Raw genomic sequence first — 15,563 nt, 5'->3', positions numbered from 1 at the left:
GCAGTGGCACTATTGAATCTGAAATCTACATAAATTTGCTATTCTAATCTAGAAATCCTTATCCTCACATACAAGATTATAAATAATCAGGCCCTTTCATACCTTAAAGACCCCGTATCACTACACTATCCTAATAGAGCACTTTCCCCCTTTGCCTTCTGGCTTACTTGTGGTACTAGGATAGTTAAAAGTAGAATGAGAGGCAGAGCCTTTAACTTCTAGTCCCTTCTTCAGTGGAACCAGCTCCCAGTTTGGATTCGGGAGACAGATGCACTCTCTAATTTTCCGATTAGGCTTAAAACTTTCCTTTTAGATCAAGCTTACAGTTAGGGTGGATCAGGTGACCCTGAACCCTCCCTTAGTAATGCTGCTATAGGTTCAGACTGCTGCAGGACTTCCTATGATACACTAAGTATTGCATATCTACTCACCTCTTCTCACATTTATATACCACTGCAGCATGCCATTAAATCACTGCGTGCTCACAGAGGTTCATCTGATTATTGGGGTTTTCTCCCTACCTTGCACTCATTGAGCTCCTTGAGGCAACCATTTACGTGATCTGATGTCATATAAATACACTTGAATGGAATTTTATTAAATTATTCATTAGACCATTTAATGAACTCTATTCTCTTTTATATGAATACTTCATATCTGCTCTATGGATCTATGTAAAAGGAATTTTATGTTGCCTTCATCAGATCTATAACTACATATTAATGCCATAAAATGTTATGAGACTTTATGGAAAGTTTTCCTCTTCTGTGTCTCACCTGCCCCAACAGCTGCTGTACTTAAATATGAAAATAATGTGATGAACATCCGACAGTTCAACTGCTCACCCCATCCCTACTGGCTGCCCAACTTCATGGATGTCTTCACCTGGTCTCTGCCGTTTGTTGGAGAAAAAGGTATTTGTATTTGTCTGGGTTTGTTTGGGGGGGGGGGTCAGTTTTCTCCACGGCTCATTGCTCAGTGACTTTACCTTTGTTGCACTCTCTATTTTTTATCCCAGTCACAGAAATGCTGGTGAACGTGCTGAGCATTTGCTCTGATGATGAACTCATGAATGATGAAGATGAGATTTTTGATGGTAAGATGTTTTGTAAATAAACATGCCATTTTTCATTTTTTAGTATTTATTATTGTTCATTTAAACTTTTCATACACTAAACTACAGATGTGTGAAATATTGAAGGAAAGGCTAACCTATTGTATCTCATTATGGTAACGTTAACATTGATTGATGAACACAGTAATCACGGGTTTGTGGACAAAAATAACCACACAGAGACGCTGGGGAGGAGGTAGTGTATGTCTGATTTCAAACATACTTGCTTGTAGCGGGTGAATGCTGAGCCAAAAGACTTCCTATAGCCAGGTAAACTTTGCGTTCTGTGTTTCAGCAGAATGTCATAGAGGTGCAGTGCACACCAAGTGTATTAACAAGCCTTGAAATTAAGGTAAATTCTCAGCGTTACCCACAAGTCCAGAACACAGCGGCTTTTTCCTGCTTTTACTTTTCGTAGTCCCACCCTAGACACATCTGGCCAATAAGTGGACTGAATGTCCTCACGTGGTTTGTATTGAGGTAATGCAGGTCGCTTTTAGTTTTCTCTGTGTTAAAAGAAACCAAAGTGCAGGTTAAAGGCTACAAGTTTACAAACTCTTCAACTGATTTAGACCACAGTAAAACCACAGTAAACGAATTCCAGGTGTGAAAATGCCCTAACACGTCAATCTTAAATCTCCAGAAAAGGGTTGAAGATGTGGAGACTGTTAAGGCCATTGCAGTTTTACACTATTTTTAAACTTGTCAATACGATGAAGGTGATGACTCTGAGCAGCTGCGTATTGATTTACAGCAACCCTTCTCTAGAAGGCGACAAGTGGACCCAAACCATGCCAGCAAAATGCACCTTCACAGCATAATAAAACCTCTCGTTGTAGGGGTCGAGGATTGAGGCCTTTCTTTGATTTGTCGCCCTTTTGTAAATCTCCCAGTGAAATGTGGACAGTGGCGGTCAATGCTGGCCTTTAGTGACATTTTATGATTTTATGCAGCCCACGACTCTAGCAAGGAATGAATTTACTGGACATTTCATTCCTTTACAGCTCATCATTATGCTGTTTAAATTCACAGCTAAAAAGCTATTAGCCAGCAAAAAAAAACAAAAAACATCACATGAACTCAAATGGTTTGAGCATATTTATATGAACGCTTGCTAAAAAATGTTTTGAAAACTTGAGAAAGCTTGCTGTAAAGTATGACAGTGACCTAGAACCTATTATAATATCACACATTATTATCAGGTGACAGATAATTAACAGAACATTCTTTGTGTCTAAAGGCTTCAAACTAGTTTTTCATGCACTGTGAAGCTTTATGACACCATCTCTTATTCAGAAAGCCTTTAATGACCGTATACATGTTCCTTTGCAGCCAACGCAGCTGCACAACGCAAGGAAGTGATCAAAAACAAGATCCGCGCTATCGGGAAGATGGCCAAAATGTTCTCTGTTCTCAGGTACATTATTTACACGTGTGTAGAGGTATGATTTCCTTTTTTTTTTTTTTTTTTTCTTTTTTTTTTTTTTTTTTGGCCTGTCCCGTTTGGCTCTTTTGCCATCAGAATTGTTGTCTAAAGGCAAAGAAAGATGCCCAACGGATTTACTTTACCAAAATGACCATCCCAGCCTTGCCGTAATGGTCCATTTGATTCACCTTTTATTGTTTATTTTATTTTCACTTACTGAATACGGGACAGACTTGACTGGGGGAAAGAAGGGGAGAAAGAAAGAGGGAAAGAGAAACAGCTGAGAAGAGGGACGGGGGAGAAGGGCAAAAGACAAAAACCAACAGAACGGGCAGAGAAAAAAAAATGCATATATCAATCACCTGGATCACCTGCTGAGAAAGAAAAAAGAAAGCAAGCAGAAGAGAACAAGAGTAATAGAATAAACAACATCACAATGATATATGGGAATATGACAGTAAATACTAAATGTTAAACATTATTGTGCAGCACATAAGATCAACAGAACACAGTGTGCTTTGAGGTAGGAGCCAAAAAGGGTGTAGTTTGTGGGTGTAATCACCCGTGTGTACACCTGTGAGCATGGACGCGCTTGTTTTTTGTTTTTTTAAAAGGTTCCTTCATGTAATAATCTGCTAGAGGGTGTGGGGGGGGCCACAGCCCCATCCTCCAGGGCGTGAAGCAGGTGTGGAGGAGATCAAAACTCCAGACATCCAGAGGCCCCCAGAACACAAGAGACCAAGGAAGACCAACAGAGGGGCAGCCGCGCCACTGTCCCAGAAAGAGCTGAGGAGAGTCCCAGATGAGGGCTCACTCAGCAGCCGCGGAGCAGAAGCCAGGGGGAGTTGCAGTGACGCGCCCGTGAGCTCCGCCGGCAGCCAGCTGCGCCTGAGTGACCGAGCCCCAGGCCGAGAGGCCGGGGGCACCCCACCTCCGAAGTGGCCCGAGCGAGCCCCAGGCTCCAGGCCCCGATAAGCGGCCGCCAAGGAGTGAGCCGGTGTGTACCTGGACGCCCATCTCTGGACACAAAGAACCACCAACGCACCGATGTCTGAGGGAGTCCGCCACTGGCAGGCGAAGTGGTGGTAGGGGGAGATAGGCCTCCAAACCTTGGAGGGCCTGAGATGTCCCCAGAGAGGTGGCGCCTGACACCCAACCTGACATATAGACACAGACATACAGCCACACACATATACAAACATCCATTCCCACCCTCATGCTCTCATATGCACTTACTCCACACTCAACCAACGTGGAGACAGACATAAAGAGACGTTGTACACACGATCACACTCCCCAAGCGTACTCTACAAACCGGGTCTAGGTGCCCCCGCCCCTGGAGGGGGGAACTGCACCCAGACCCAGGTGGTGTTTCCCTTTTCCCTGCGGTGGGGGGAGGCAGACCGCCCCGACTCCGCAGCAGCAGGAAGGCTCCACACTCCAGACCGCAGTCGGACGGCCAACTCCTCCTCCTAGTCCTAGCCCCCCTGCTCCAGCAGGTCGCAGAGAACGGGGGTGAGAGAAGACTCCGAACCTCCCTCCACCCGCTCATTGTAATGTTGATGCATATGTGTTCTAAGGTGCATTTAAAACCCAGGAGGGCTTGGAGCTACCTGCCAGAGAGCAGCAGGTAAGCGCATGGTCCCTCCTGCTAGCCCTCAATGTCTACGTGTATTTAAAATTGAGAGGTGGGCAACGATGCCAGGGGTGGGGTGTACACCCTGATGGTACTTTGGACTCCGTGTATTGTGCCCACCCCCAAGATCCTATATGTATGTGTAATGAGAGTGTGAGTAATGTGAATGTCTAAGTTGTGGGATAAAATTGAGGCAGAGGCAGCCAGAAGGGGACAGGGGGGGGGGTAGCCTCCTCTGCACCCTGGTGACATACCCCTACTCCAAGGCCCTGCATGTGTGGGTGGTTGTGGTGGAGCGGGAAGAGGGAAGAGGGAGGTATGATTTCCAAAAAAAATTTTTTTTTTTCCAGTCTAGAGTGCACTCTGTATGTATATCTACTGTTATGAGAGTGGGGACATCCAGTAAAATCGTTTAGCTGCATTTTCTGATCTGTTTGCTGGCCTCTGTCTGTCCTGCAGAGAGGAGAGTGAAAATGTGTTGACACTTAAGGGCCTGACGCCCACTGGCATGCTGCCAAGCGGGGTTCTTTCTGGAGGCAGACAGACACTGCAGAGTGGTGAGTACGAGGCTGGGCCTAAGCCTGTTCGCCATCATTTTCTTCATGACCGACATCAGTCCCCTCCATGACTCTTATCTCTCAAACTGTCTCTCTTCTGCCTTTTTTTCTAATCTACCTTAAATTAAGTTAGCTTTGTTTTAGCCTCTTACTGACGTTCTTAACTGAAGAGCCTAAGTTAACGTAAAGGTCCAGTCTTCTAGTTTTTTTAATAGTTTCACATGATGACAGTCATACAAATATGCAAGACAACTGCATCAGTGCTCAGAACAAGTTGTCTTGAATTCAAAGTTCAGACCTAACATTTAAGCTGCTGTGCTTTTTTGAGACTTATTTATAGGTGGCAGAAAAACGAATTCACAGCAGCACACCACTTTTATTTTATTTATTTATTTATTTTGTTCGAAACTGATGTGATGCAAACAAAGTTTATAGACAGGGGTGCACATAAGTGGTCCGCAGGTGCACATGCGCTGTCAAAATCAAAGACGCGCACCAGATAAGAAGTTGCAACGTGCGTTGGCGTACATATAAAAGGCACTGTTTTTGTCCACTAGAGTGGGATTTTCACGGCATATTCTGCACCACATCTCTGTGCGTTCATCGTTTGTTTGAAGCCAGCTCACCTCCTGCAACCACTTTTCAGAGAATACGCGCTTCTTTTGCGGTCCGGACTCCTGACATTTCTTTGGAGGTGGAGGAACACCAAAGTAATTGCTTAAAGGAGCTTCTTTGACATCTTTAAAAGTTCTAAACAAATGTCTGTTCTCCTCCAGAAAATCTTATGTACGCAAACGCTGGTGCACCCCTGTTTATAGACATTACTTATTTCCAAAACAATGTCCCTCTTTGGGCTTTTATGCCCATGAAGGACTGCAATACAGTACTAGAAAAATATAGTGTCAGACAGATAAATAATTTAAATATATGAATACATAAATTCCAAAAATATAAATAATTATGAAATTATAGTATAATTAGTTTTATTGGGGGGGTTATATTGGTTGGGTCTGATTATTGGTGGTGAGGGGGTCATAACCCCCCTAACCCCCCTGGAAATTACGCCCCTGGTAGGAATACACTTTGGGGCCAGACTGTTTATACATTTAACAATTAATTTAAGAAAACAGAGATGAAACTCTCAAAACTAAGTATTATAATCTTTTAGAAATATTACAATGATGCCACCTAACAGGCTTTTTATCCATTATTTTGAAACAAAGGAATTGAATATAGTGCTAAGCAACTACAAGTTATTTCTGTCATCTTATCTAATATATGTATATATATATATTTTTGTTTTTCTCAGCCTACTACTTCTGCCATCTAATTGTCCCTCACAGTTTCTTTCTTCATGCCTCTGTCTTAATAATTTTTCATACAGTTTTTCTAACCCCAGATTGACAGTATTTCTCTCAGTACTAATGCATGGCGCTCCTCTGAGTTTGGCTGCATTCCCAATATCTCATCCGGCCTAACACGAGCTGCCTTTTTCGCTGGGGCTGCATTTTACATTTGCATGGCTTAATCAGGAGTAACCCGATCCCCTCCTCCCCCCTCAGCCACCATTGAAGCCATTGAAGCCATCGAGACGCATGATGAGGACGGAGAAGGTAAACCCCCACCCATCTCCCACCCCTCTCAGTATATCATCAGGTTCTCCTGGAGTAGGGGCCACCTGCCACTAACATTTTCATGTGCACAACAGCCCACAAAATAATTCCTCCACTCTTATAACTCTTTAATCTGGTATGGCTGGCACTTTACTTTGCAGAGATTAGATTAAACAGAAAAACCAACTAGATGATTGGATTTAAACTTTTAGAAGAGATGGAACTTTATAAAGGACCGTGAGCTGGATTTTAACACAGTTGTGTGTAATGTAGACTCTTTTATCGCAGGGAAATACTGGCAGTGTTTGCTGGGTGGGGGGCTGGTGTGGTATCATGTTCATGTAACTCTTGAGTCAGTGCACTAAGGTTGGAAGGAACTGTTTCACACCTAATGCAGTATTCCTGTTCCTTGTGGACAGATGAAAAGACGTTGATAAGCATCCACAGTGACTGCAGCATACATTTGCATTTAGTAATTAGAAAGTGGGCAAGAAAGGGAAAAACACTACTTAAAAGAGAGGAATTACTTTTTAAGGGATATATATTCATAATAAATGAAAACACTGCAAAGTCAAGTGCTGCTAAGAGATGCATGACTAAAGCCCATTATTTTGGGTTTGGCTTGTAAATGGCCTCCATCTGGTACTAAAAAGTGTTGCATGCAGAAAAACAAGAAACGGCCCAGCACATCAACATGAAATATGCACCCCTGTGTCTGAGTTCCTGAGGTAATCTTAACTCATGAACGAAGAGTGAGAGATTTACAGCTTTGTTTATCCGACACATTATTTGTGCACTTTAAACAAAACTAAAGTAGCAGGATGACTGACAAGGGACATTGTAGCAAGTGGTGTTCGTTTTATTGAGAAAAAAGGGCAAGATTACAAACCATTGACTGAAGTCACTTTCTCTACCATGCAGTTTATGACTGGATTATTTAAAAAAGAGGTATATCACAGCTTGAAGTAACAAACATGCAGACTTGTAGACTTTGTAGACCTTTTTTTAAATCCTCTAGGTCTGTAGGCCTCGCAACTGGGTGGAAACTGCCTGACAACTACCAGTGAGTGTTTGCTGGTGTTTGCCTAAGGACCAGTAGCTGACTCAACGGTAACCACTGGTTGCTAGTGAAAAATGTCTATTCCCTGAATGGCTGACAAGTAGTTGCAGGAAGCTACTTGCTGTCGCTAGGTGACATTGGTTGCCAAGGTGTATACAGTGCTGCATAGAAAACCTTCTTTGTATTATACTGATTTTGCTGCGAGCTGACTGCTGCAGTTACATGTACTTTGCATGGAAGATGTTAAATTGTCTGCAAAGACTCACTTACTGCTGTAATGCAAACAGGAAACGTAGGCCGTTTGCTTACGAAAATTTACCTTTGGGAACATGTTGGGTTCAGCAGCAAAACACACTTTTAAGGCAAACACTTTCTGGTTTGCATTAAACTTTTTCTTTTCACTACTGCTTGGTGGTTAGTTAGCAAGTGTTTGCATGCAAGTGGCCACCTTCCATACAAACTACACACAACCCTGGCAATCTGATAGCAACCAAAGCAATTGCGCGATGGTTTTTCGTGCAGAGACCATCTTTGTGACTGATTTCATCTAGTGGCACCCACTCACCAGTCATGATTTTCCCTAGTAACCAGAGGTTGTCAGGGGGTTGCTGACCAGTCTCTAGGCCTGTGTGACTGAGGTCTAAGGAACATCAGTTGAGGGAAGGGCAGTTTAACTACAAGAAAGCAGCTGTCATGAGGAATGCTTGCCATGTCACTATTGTTAGTTGCAGAGATGAGTGATTAGTTTATATCAACAGCATGTGACCATACGCACTTTAATAAAAAAGAGTATACTAATCCATTAATTAGGGGCGATTGTGGCTCAAGAGTTGGCAGTTCGTCTTGTAATCGGAAGGTTGCCGGTTCGAGCCCCGGCTCGGACAGTCTCGGTCGTTGTGTCCTTGGGCAAGACACTCCACCCGTTGCCTACTGGTGGTGGTCAGAGGGCCCGGTGGCACCAGTGTCCGGCAGCCTCGCCTCTGTCAGTGCGCCCCAGGGCAGCTGTGGCTACAATATAGCTTAGCATCACCAGTGTGCGAATGACTGAATGTAGTATAAAGCACTTTGGGGTCCATAGGGACTAAGTAAAACACTATACAAATACAAGCCATTTAATGAAATAAGCTCACTGATTCCTAATACGACTCACATTCTGAATTTACACATCTTCATTAGTTATAATCCTTGGGAAATCACAGCAGCAGTTCATGTCTTGGGAGGGTATGTATCATATTAAGAACACTCTGGAACTGCGGAGTTACGTGAAGATCCTGATCCCTTTATTTGTGTTTTTCAGCTATCCGTGGGTTCTCCCCCCAGCACAAGATCACCAGCTTTGAGGAGGCTAAGGGCTTGGACCGCATCAATGAGCGTATGCCTCCTCGCAAAGATGGGGTGAACCATGTGGGTCACTCCATTGGAAAGATGAATATGTCAGAGGCAAACGGCACAGAAGACAACAGCAACATCCAGTGATGTGCTGTCTGAGCCTCAGAACTGCCGGTGGCTGCGCAGCAAGAACTTTGCTAAATCCTGAATTCAGGCCTCTGAACATAAAATAAAACAGGCCCTCAGATAGAAAATGAAATCTGCAGCAAATCTAAAATGGCAAAAAGGTCATTTCTTTCATGACACTATGTCATTGCACGGTTGGGGGAGGGGGGAGTTGGGTTCACGGCAAAGGGCAGGCATAAGGAGAGATGAGCAGGCTTCAGCTCGACTGAAAAAAAAAGTCAAGTGATTGAAAGTTGTGTCTGCCTGTTGTTCCCTTTCTCAATTCAATTACAGACTGAATTGTTGGGGGTTGTTTTGTTTTAAGCGCTGACACGTGTCTGCTCCTTCATCACAGGGCCTGACAGCAGACATAATTGCAGTATCCATGCCTCACAAATCATTTTAACTGTTTTATAAGGTGTTTATTATGAGTCACTCACAAATTCACTTGATGAGGAAAACGATCTTGTTTACCTACATGTTTTGCTAGTATTAGATCACACCACTTCATCAGAAAGAAAGAAAGAATAAAAAAGCAAAATGCGTACCTCTTCAAACCTGCAGTGCAATCTTACTGTTGAACTTTAATTTATTGATTTACCTTGTGGTAAGAAGCTGTTGTCCTGCATGGGAAAGAGGACAGGGTGCTTTGGCCCGGCCACCAAAGATCAAACTCCACTTTGCGTATGTCTCCGTAATCTCCAGCACTGCTCCTTTCCTCACCTTCCTCGCTGTCAGCCGTCTCCTAGCAAGACATAACTTGGAGGGGATGTGGGAAGAAAAGGGGGGGGGGGATGAAAGGAGCATTGTGAAATTTTTATTCCACCTCTTACTGTAGATATCCCAGTATCAAAAATTACATACAGTCCGAAAATGTCACACTACCCCAGAAGTTCAGAAAGTGCAACATTTGTAGGTGAATCTCAGAGGGTTTTATTTTATGTGCTTGTATCAGAGTTATTTACTTTCTCTTCACTGTCTGTTTACACATTTCACATGAGAAAAGGGCAAAAAATTATACAGTTACTTTTTGGGACATTTTACACCTGAGCATTCTCTGCTGAAGGATGCTTAGTGTCACGGGTATTTCATCTCTTCTCCATCGCTATGACTGCCAACATTGTGGAATTAACACTAATTTCTGGACCTCAGAAGAAAAGTTTTTAAATTGTGGGACATACCCTGCTATCAGACGCCACCCAACATTTCTCACCTGCTTATTGCTAAAGATAAAATAGTTGGTGCAGTCAAATATGAAACCAGCGCCCTTTGAGTATGCAAATTCAGTGAGATTTCATGCCACACACTGAACTGTATACGATGAAGAAATTCTGCAAATGTGTTGTTGAAAGCTTCTCTAAAAGCCACACCATTGTGTCACTTAAAGCAAACAGGCTTGGAGCTAAACTGAAACATATTGACATGATTTGCTTTGATGACGAATCCTGACCAGAATTTAGTTAATGGATATCAAATTGTTGGACATTAAATACATGAATCTGTTAATCTGTTTTTTCTAATTTAAGTAGAGTAGGGAAGCAGGCTGAGAAAATCTTTAATGGGATCTCAATGAAATGGATTCCCATGGCCAACAATAAGTAAGTAAGTAACTAAGTTTAAGCAGAAACACTTCGAAATCTGGGAGAGTCACACCCAACACCTACTATATTCATTTCTACAAATTCCTATCGTACATCAATATTTTTTCTACTTTATATTCCATCTTTCTATTTAATGATAAAGGTATGTGAATTAAGGATGAACAAAAAGTGATTTTTACACACAGCATCTATGGTATGGAACGCATCAATGCATGCAGTTAAGTTCCTAATTGTTATGTGAGATTATAATTGTGATCGTTGTGTTTCAAATAGTAAACTTAAATTGATTTATTTTGAAATTCTATTGTTAGTTTTATTTGTCTTTTTTATACATTTTATAAATAGGCTTCCTTTAGTTGATTTGGTCCATATATTTTTTTTTTTTCATTCTGTTATTAATTACCACTGCTTTTAATTTTATATTAGTTTTATTGTATGCAGAGATGCCCTTCTAAGGTGTTACGCATTGTGTTTTAAATTTTTTCTGTTGTACTGATGTACAGAACATGTTCAGTAGTGTGAATGAATATAATCTCAGTGAAAAGCAACTTTCAGGCTGCCAAAGCATGATAGCATGGTTTTCAGATGTAAATGAACTGGACACAAAGAAAATCATGTGTCACACTTACATTTAACAGGAAACATTGTACTCTGGTTATATTTACTGCAGATATTATTATTGTTACAATTTAGCTTATGGTTACTTTCCTTCCTCTGTTTCTGGGTCTTGTATGGTCTACATGCATATTTCAACAAACAAATATAATGGATTTTATCTTGCAGCATTTTTTTATTATTATTATCTATCAAAATATGTTTGGGCATTTGACCTCCTAAATAATACACACATTGTAAGCATGCCCTATGGGACAAATCACATTTTTTTACTCTTGAATAAAATATGCATGAACAAAATGTGTGATGTCATTTTTTTTACGTCTCAACCGTGGAAGTACATTTTAACCTGTGAAATCTTTTAAAAGTTTAATTAGGTATATCTGGAAGACAATTCACGCAGACTCCCCAAAAGTGGACAACAGAAGAGTGGAAAAATGTTGCGTAGTCGGATGAATCTCAATTTCTGCTGTAAAATGCAGATGGTAGCGTCAGGATTTGGCATGACCATGAAAACAAGGCTCAATCCTGCTGGTGATGCAGTGTTGTGGGGGATATTCTTTCCACACACTGGGCCCCTAAATATCAACTGAGCATCATTTATACACTAGCCTACCTGAGAATTGTTACTGACCATGTCCATAGCTCGATAACCATAATGTATTCACATCATAGATGTGCAGCCGACAAATCAGCAGGAACTGTGTGATCGTGTCATGTCAACATGGACCAAAATGAGGAATGTGTCAAGCACCTTGTTGAAATCTGTACAACATAAAATTAAAGCAGTTATGAAAGCAAGAAGAGGTCCAATCCTAAAGGCATACTTTATCACCATAACAGTAATTTACTGTTAAGATTTTCTGTAAAAACTTTCATTTTCCAGTTTAAGACTGTTATTTTACAGTGTACCCACTGTTATCTACATGTTTCTACTGAAAAAATATTACATTACTCTAGTGTAGAATAATCTAAACTATAGAAACTATATAATACTATATCAAATATTTGGTTGCCATGTTGTCAAAAACAGCTCATTACTGTAAAATGTGTTAAAGTACAGTAAAGCTGTTCCAAATGTTAGGAAGATTCTCAGTATGCCTTTTTATGTCAATGCTCCAGAATGCTGAAGTCAATTTATTTATCTTTATGAACCAGATTTAAAAAAGTACTGTATGTACAGTAAAGTATTTGATTACGCTTCTTGACATTTAATTAAGTGTGCCTTATTTTATGCCATAAACAAAAGCAATCATGACAGTGAGCCATTGTCTCAGACTTAAAGACAATTATATGTAATTTTGTGTGTTGAGCCTTTTTTTTGTTCAGTACAACCTACAGTTCATTGTATGGTAATTTTAACACTTGAGCAAGTTTTAGTAAGTCCCATTTGTTAACCATGCCGGAGGGAGATGGGATTTTACTCAGAATGCAGATTAATCAAAAAGCTCGACTACCAGAAGTTATTTTTTTCAGAAGCTTTTCCTTGTGTGTGTATATATACACTTACATGTTTTTAAAGGCACATTTTAAACCTTATTACACCGGATATGACGCCACCACGGTCTCGCCCCCGTCGCTTGTCCATCACTGGACGGAGAGATCCCTTTAATTTGATAAGGTGGCTCTTTAAACGCCAATAAAACAGAAAAACTGTCAATTTCAAGACTCTCAGCTTAAATGATGGCGAAGCTGCAGGCCTGTTTGCAGCCTCACAACCACCGTCTGCTAGTCGGATAGAGAGAAGGACTTTGAGTGACTGCAGGATTGCGCCTTGCTAACGTTACGCAGCTGCTGTCTGTAACCAAAGCTAGTCGGCTATCTAACGTTAGCTGAAGCGGCTCCGCTTTGCCATATGATATTGACGCTCAGTGTACAGGGACAAACCTGGGCAGACAGCGACCTGCTCCGCTAAATAGCCCAATACCGCTGACATGGACAAAGAAGAAGCAGACCGGCTGATAGAGAAGGCCAAGCTGTGTTTACGGTCAGGACGGAAAGATCGGGCGTTGCAGCTGCTATATGAGGCGCAGAACATTTACCCCAGCACCCGGGCCAGAGGTAAAATTAGCTGACGCGCATACTGCAGTCATGGCCAGATTATTTGCTAACCTCGTCCTAGGACTTCACTCATTCCAACCAATAAACTGTAGTAAATATATATTTAGATGGATGGGTGGATGCACAGAACGGCTATTTTAGATTAGGACTCGCCACCTACCTTTGATATTTTTTATATATTGAGGCATGCTGCTTTGGGGCTTCAAACTATGGGGCAGCGTTGTGTTTAGAAAAAAAATCTTTGAATATATATATATATATATATATATATATATATATATATATATACACACCAGTGGCGGCTCCTGAAAAAAATCTCAGGGGGGGCAATTTTTATGATATCGACTAAAATGACCCATTTAATGAGTACATCAAACAACACAATTTTAATTTAAATTTAAAATGAACAACCATATTCTGGCCATTTGTATAGATTTGTAAAAATGAACAACCATATTCTGGCCATTTGTATAGATTTGTAAAAATGAACATGAACAGATTTTTTTTTTTTTTTTTGAATGAATGAAAAATAACTATTGAAAACAACAACTGTAAACTGATTGGGGGGGTGGGCTAAAGAGAGAAAGAGAGAGGGATGGAGAAAGAGAGTAAATATGGTTAAGGGTTCTTATTTGTACAAGAACTTTGCTCGTCTGTCTTTCTGAGTGGCAAATTTCTCGATGACCCTGGTGTTGAAATCAGGAAGTTCTTGTGTGAGTTTTTTCTCTATGGACAGCATAGCCAGAGCGTTGAGCTGATCCTGAGCCATATTGTTTCTCAGGAAAGTTTTTATCCTCTTTAAAGTAGAGAAACACCTCTCCGATTCTGATGTTGTCATTGGTGTGGTGATGAGGATGTTAAGAAGACTTACAGTTTCGGTGAATGTGTCTTGAAGGTTGTTTTCCATCAGAACCTGATAGAGCGCCAGCGCACCACTACAACTCTGAAACTCCTCGTTGTCGTAGATCAGGGACAGTTCTGTTTTAAGTCTGGCTTTGTCCAATGAGGGATAGGCTTCCACTGTGGTTTGTAGTGCTGCATCTGGAAAATTTTTGCTGTGTTGTTGGAACAAGTCTCCTTGCAACAGAGTGGCGCTGACAAGGTGCTTGGTGAAAGAAAACCTCTCCTTGGCATGGCTCATAATGGTGTCGCACACCTATCCAATAATATATAATTGGTAAGAGTTAGATTCAGTGGTAAGACTTTGGCACATGTCTCATGTTAATCATTATTCTGAAAAAAAAAATCTGTCCATAACAAAACAAAACAGTCATGACCACTATATCAAATGACATCTGACAGCATCGTCATTAGATTTTATCTGATGATCCGATTTAAATCAGACCAAGCAGCTAGTGCTTACCTCCAGTGCCAAATGGTGTTGCCTGTCTTCCCCCAATGTTCTCCGTCTCTTTGTGGGTGGGTCTTGAACAGGTCCCCTGTACTCCTCATCCACAACCAGATTAGGAAGTGCCTCCCTGATCCAATACATAAGTTTCATTAATGGCTTCTGAAAACTGAATAGGGATATATTAACCAAACACAAACCAAACAAAGGTTGTGTTCTAATTACCGGGAATTACCGGATTTAATTAATAACCGGACCTGGTTTAATGGCTGGGGGAAAACCAGTGCAAGTAAATAAAGGCCCTGGCCATAATTTCAGGAAATAGCCTATGGTATAGGCTACATCAAATCATTACTGGGAATATACTTCATCAAATATACTTAATCAAATATTTTTCATAAAATTACTTCAAAGGCTGATATAAATCAAAATTATCTGAATTCCATTAAACATTTAAGTCACAGAACACAGAATATATGCAGAGAATTTGATAGAATCTATGCATAGATAATTAACATTTATTCTAGGTTACATATTTATGCTTTTATGCCTACCTGATAGCCTGCATGCGGCTGATGAATGTCTGGGTGATCCCTGCGATGGTGACAGAATCGATGTTTCTCTTCTGTAGGTGGTTATACAGCATGTCTACATGTGGCATTATCTTGTGAAACAAGGCCAGGAAAAAACAGAAAGCTTCGTCTTCCAGCATTCTCACGAAACCACCGGCATCTCTCTTTGTAGGGGCATCAAATCCTTCACTGTTACGGATGGTCTGAAAACACCTCACCAGATCGTCTTTATGTTCATACACTGTATTCACAGCACGACTGTTGAAGTTCCAACGGGTTGCCGATGCACTTGGAAGTCGGTGCGCCACCACCTCGTCAAGCACTGCAGTCCTCTTGCTCGATTTAGTAAAAAAAGAAGCGAATCCTGCTATGTCGGAAAAAAAGTGACTGATTTGAGGGATGTGGGAGGTTGCTTGTTGCATTACCAGGTTTAACTGATGGGCATAACAATGTACGTAGTGAGCGT

The 15,563-nt window shown here is 41.3% G+C and overlaps 3 protein-coding genes across 4 annotated transcripts in view; 2 read left to right on the top strand and 1 right to left on the bottom strand.

The window, feature by feature from the left end:
* The window catches only part of ppp3ca (protein phosphatase 3, catalytic subunit, alpha isozyme), a 33,037-nt gene extending 21,621 nt beyond the window's left edge, over window positions 1-11,416 (top strand). The window contains exons 9-14 of one of the 2 annotated variants that reach the window (XM_004564035.4): window positions 789-914; window positions 1,019-1,096; window positions 2,447-2,531; window positions 4,636-4,733; window positions 6,296-6,346; window positions 8,704-11,416. In XM_004564035.4, the coding sequence (XP_004564092.1) occupies window positions 789-914; window positions 1,019-1,096; window positions 2,447-2,531; window positions 4,636-4,733; window positions 6,296-6,346; window positions 8,704-8,882 (617 nt within the window). In that variant the 3' untranslated portion in view covers window positions 8,883-11,416. The remainder of the gene's footprint in view (window positions 1-788; window positions 915-1,018; window positions 1,097-2,446; window positions 2,532-4,635; window positions 4,734-6,295; window positions 6,347-8,703) is intronic. The other variant, XM_004564036.4, reaches the window with a different exon arrangement.
* Window positions 11,417-12,673: 1,257 nt separating this feature from the next.
* Window positions 12,674-15,563, top strand: part of dnajc18 (DnaJ (Hsp40) homolog, subfamily C, member 18) — a 14,255-nt gene continuing 11,365 nt past the window's right edge. The window contains exon 1 of the mRNA XM_004564033.5: window positions 12,674-13,177. Coding sequence (XP_004564090.1) covers window positions 13,051-13,177 — 127 coding nt within the window. The 5' untranslated portion in view covers window positions 12,674-13,050. The remainder of the gene's footprint in view (window positions 13,178-15,563) is intronic.
* LOC143420708 (zinc finger MYM-type protein 1-like) overlaps window positions 13,806-15,563 on the bottom strand; it is a 2,748-nt gene continuing 990 nt past the window's right edge. The window contains exons 1-3 of the mRNA XM_076888814.1: window positions 15,080-15,563; window positions 14,541-14,655; window positions 13,806-14,333 (exon numbers count right to left, since the gene is read on the bottom strand). The exon at window positions 15,080-15,563 is cut by the window's right edge and continues 990 nt beyond it. Of these exons, the coding sequence (XP_076744929.1) occupies window positions 13,806-14,333; window positions 14,541-14,655; window positions 15,080-15,563 (1,127 nt within the window). The remainder of the gene's footprint in view (window positions 14,334-14,540; window positions 14,656-15,079) is intronic.

The sequence above is a fragment of the Maylandia zebra genome, linkage group LG10 (genome assembly GCF_041146795.1).
Source record: "Maylandia zebra isolate NMK-2024a linkage group LG10, Mzebra_GT3a, whole genome shotgun sequence".
In the NCBI taxonomy this organism is placed as follows: Eukaryota; Metazoa; Chordata; class Actinopteri; order Cichliformes; family Cichlidae; genus Maylandia; species Maylandia zebra.
This window is presented reverse-complemented; position numbering and strand designations above follow the sequence as displayed.